The following is a 3,880-nucleotide window of genomic DNA, read 5'->3' on the forward strand; positions in this document are numbered from 1 at the left end:
ATTTAAGAATTATCCTATTTTCTTATGTACTAATGTATTAAGTGTCACAGAGCCATACATTTGATTATGTATATTTGATATTATCAATATCAAATTACATATACTATTATTTTTTAACCAAACATCTCTGAATGTTCAAAGAAAATAAACTCAACTCAAGTTCAAGAAACTCTAATATCTAACAATAAAATTGATTTTTGCCCCAAACCTACAGTTCTCTGCTGGTCTATTTCTGTCAATGACTGGGGATGATAGTTCCCTTGAGCTTTGATGATAAGCAGATTGTCTCTATCTTTTTCCAGTCTACTTTGAACCAGGAGATTATAAGACCACCATACGAAGATCAGGTCTTCAAGTTTGAAAGCAGTGGTAGCCAGGTCTACATGTATATCAAGCCTATCCGCTCCTATGTTTCTCTCACACCTTTCAACAATCTGTTAATCAACCTGGCAATGGAGCACTTCCAAAACAACACCCAAGGACAGTGTGGTACGCCATTAAAATCATTTAACCTTTGATGGAAAGTAATTGTCACATTAGACAATGTATGGTTCATGGTACATATGATATCACAGACTTTAAAGAAATTGTTTTATGGCATTCATTCTCCATTTGACTTCATAGGTGTTTGTGGTGGGCAGTCGTGCATACGAAGAAATGGTGTAGTTGAAGATGACAACTGCTGTGATAAGACTGCATATGATTGGGTTGTAGAAGACCCTCTGAAACCCTACTGCAAATCTGCACTCACCAGTGTTCCTTGTGTCCCTACCTCGGCACCTCCACCTCCACCTTCCTGCAATCCTACAATATGCGACCTCCTTCACCATGAGTAAGCCACTGTTGGATATTTTTAAATCCACTGAGGTCAATAAGCATAATAGCTCGGTTATGGAAATAATAAAAAAAAAAGACAAACAACTTGATGATTTTTTTTGGCTTGTTGCATTGTAATAATTGGTGCTAACATCTTTTACTCAGAGTGTTTCTGAAGTGTGGTGAAACGATCAATATTATGGCTGTGGAGAAGAATTGCCGGTTTGACTACTGTTCATACAATAGTCGTGTTGGTGCCTGTTCCTCTCTGGAGTATGCAGCATCAGAGTGCAAAAGGATTGGTATTTGTGTGGACTGGAGATACCTTACCAATGGCTCCTGTGGTAAGAAAACTGTATGAAAGCACAGTAGCACGCTTATATTTTTGTACATTTGTGTACTGATGTCTACAACATATCAACATCATCTTAAAACCTAATAGTTTACGTATATACATGTTTAAAGACCTGCAAGTCTTTACGAATCCTTTGAGGTTCATAAAAGTTTGAATTTGTGGAATTCATAGTTTGATATTGTAGGATAAGTTACTGTAATTTTACTGGCCAAAACTTTGTTTTGTGTGTGCATTTGATATGGTAACCTAATCTCCAATAACAAAATGCTTTAGTAGTAGACTTTCAAAGCGTTGTGCTCTTCTAATAATATTCCACTGTGTTTTAGAGATCACATGTCCTGAAGGAATGATGTACAACGAGTGTCAAGAGTCTCCAAATGATGTCTGTCAAGGCGGGTGAGAAAGATTTTACTTTAAATGATTCAAGCATTCCCAGATTTCAAGCCCTGCTTCACATTTCACCTTGCAATTAAAAGATTGAGTTTCAATGAAAAACTGCCAATGCACCACCTTTTACTTTCTGTAGATTTTTTCTTTTAAATAGTATTTGATTTGGTTTCATTTGATTTGATTTGATTTTTATTTTGCTTAGGATTAGGATTGCATGTTTGCTGCTAGGCATAATGTTTCATGTATGACCTCACGCCCAACTCCTATTGTCTCCTCAGTGTTCGCGTGCCTGCAACCTCTGTGGTTGGTCTGAGATCAGGTTGCTTTTGTCCAGATGACCAGATGCTTGCAGAAGAACACAAGAAAATATGTGTGTCTGAATGCACAAGTGAGTGACGAATTCAATCAAATACTACAAAAAAACAGTTTTTATTTAAAAGTCAATCCCGAGAGCAACATGACAAAAGTTGTGTTACAGTAATATTTTAAATTGAGTTCTCCTTCAAGATCTCGAGCTGTGTTGAAAAGCTACGCTCTGAATCACATGTGTAATCAGTCCAATGGATGGGCGAGACGTCACGGGCGGGGTGATGTAACGACCAGGAAGCTTAAAAGCACATGCGGTGGAACCGGCGTCAGCTTTCTGTCATTCAGCAAGCGCTTTGTGTGTGTGTCAGTCGCTATCTGTTTATGAGTCTTATTTAGTGTTGTTTGTCCACTTATAAGTTCCATTATGTCAAAGCTTCAGTCAAGAGAAGCATTTGGGCGAGCAGGCAGCGTTTAGGCTGTATGTTCCTCCCTGCCCGTGCTATATTTCGGGTGGGGACACACACAGTTTGTGTGTTGTCTGCTTGGGAGGGAAGCACGCAGAGTCAGCTCGCATTGCGAGCGTTTTGTTACTGCCTTGCTTTGCTCTCAGAGGGCTCTCTTTTGTTACTGCCTTGCTTTGCTCTCAGAGGGCTCTCTTTGAGGAGGGAGCCTTCACTAGCGTTTCTCACGGTGCCGAGCTGCGGCTGTGCTCGTGGGTTCCGCAGTCGGCTCTCAAGGGCTGATTGTGCTTTTCCCGCTGTTAAGCGCTCCGCACTCGCCAGGCAAGCTCCGAGGAGTGTGTCCATGCCTGTGATCTTGCGATTCCGGTCCTGCTTCTGCTGAGGCACGGCGGCGACTAAGATCGCAGGGATCACACATGATCTGGCGGACGGGTTGGAGACGTCTCTTCCTATCTCCACCCGCGTTCCCTAGATCTAGATCTCGTTCTCGAGGCTCGGAAGCCCACGCTGCGGTTTCTTCCCCCTCTGAGTGAGAGCTCGCTGCTGCAGCTATTTTTCTCAGAGACTAAACTGACTTAGACAGTACCGAGTCATGTGGTTTCTTCCCCCTCTGAGTGAGAGCTCGCTGCTGCAGCTATTTTTCTCAGAGGAGATTGATATTGTTTGTGTGACCAAATGGCTCGCGCGCTGCAGAGGCAACACGTGTATTACATAATTTCGGTTTTTGATGTGAATCTTACCACAGCAGACCGTGTTTACTTGTTTGGTTGTTTGATTGCATTTAATTCTGAGGAATAAAATGAAGTATTTATCTGACTATGAGAAGTTAGATATACAGGGGCTCTTGGGATAAAAAACTTCGCGAGTGAGAGCACGTGTTTACCTCTCTTCCTCTGAGGAGGTTGAGGCAGTCAGCAGGGCCTGCTGGGCGGGAGCAGTCCCAACCTACCGTGTTCCAGCCCCTCATTCTGGGGGCCTCACTTCTCGTACTCCGCAGAGTCTAGAGTCAGAGTGGCGCTCCCAGGTCGAAGGTTTCTAGCAGAAGGCGGTTCTGTGGACTGTCATTCTCACTGGATAGTCTTCGTCTAAAAAACGTCCTGACGCCTAAGGCCTAGGACATCTGAAGGCCAGCCCCTCTGGAGAAGAGCGGTGTACACCACATTACACAGTGCCCGTCTCTCCTCAGTGCCCTCAGAAGGTCGGTTTGCCAACCCTGCCGTGTTCCAGGGCGCAGCGGTCTCCGGCGAGCGCTCTCTCAGTTACCGCCATGAAACGTAGTGTACACCGCATTACACAGTGCCCATCTCTCCTCAGTGCCCTCAGAAGATCAGTCTGCCAAGCTTGCCGGTGTTCCAGGGCGCAGCGGTCTCCTGCGAGCGCTTCTCTCAGTTACCGCCCAGAACCGTAGCGGAGCTAAGGGGCTCGCTACCTCCATGGAGATCTCAAGAGCAGCTAGTATGGTCGTCCCCTGCCGGTTCGCTGCTTCAGGGCACCGAGCTAGCCGCTCTAAGTGCACCCAGAGGCCAGTCTTGTGAGACTGGTTACCTTA

At 44.5% G+C, this 3,880-nt stretch overlaps 1 protein-coding gene across 1 annotated transcript in view; it reads left to right on the plus strand.

Annotated features, from left to right (window-relative positions):
• The window catches only part of LOC107716201 (mucin-2-like), a gene marked incomplete at its 5' end in the record, with an annotated part of 18,541 nt that overhangs the window by 5,841 nt on the left and 8,820 nt on the right, over nucleotides 1-3,880 (plus strand). The window contains 4 exons of the mRNA XM_016522574.1: nucleotides 748-832; nucleotides 982-1,160; nucleotides 1,498-1,567; nucleotides 1,840-1,949. Of these exons, the coding sequence (XP_016378060.1) occupies nucleotides 748-832; nucleotides 982-1,160; nucleotides 1,498-1,567; nucleotides 1,840-1,949 (444 nt within the window). The remainder of the gene's footprint in view (nucleotides 1-747; nucleotides 833-981; nucleotides 1,161-1,497; nucleotides 1,568-1,839; nucleotides 1,950-3,880) is intronic.

The sequence above is a fragment of the Sinocyclocheilus rhinocerous genome, unplaced genomic scaffold (genome assembly GCF_001515625.1).
Source record: "Sinocyclocheilus rhinocerous isolate Xijiao unplaced genomic scaffold, SAMN03320098_v1.1 scaffold3022, whole genome shotgun sequence".
NCBI classification, from domain to species: Eukaryota; Metazoa; Chordata; class Actinopteri; order Cypriniformes; family Cyprinidae; genus Sinocyclocheilus; species Sinocyclocheilus rhinocerous.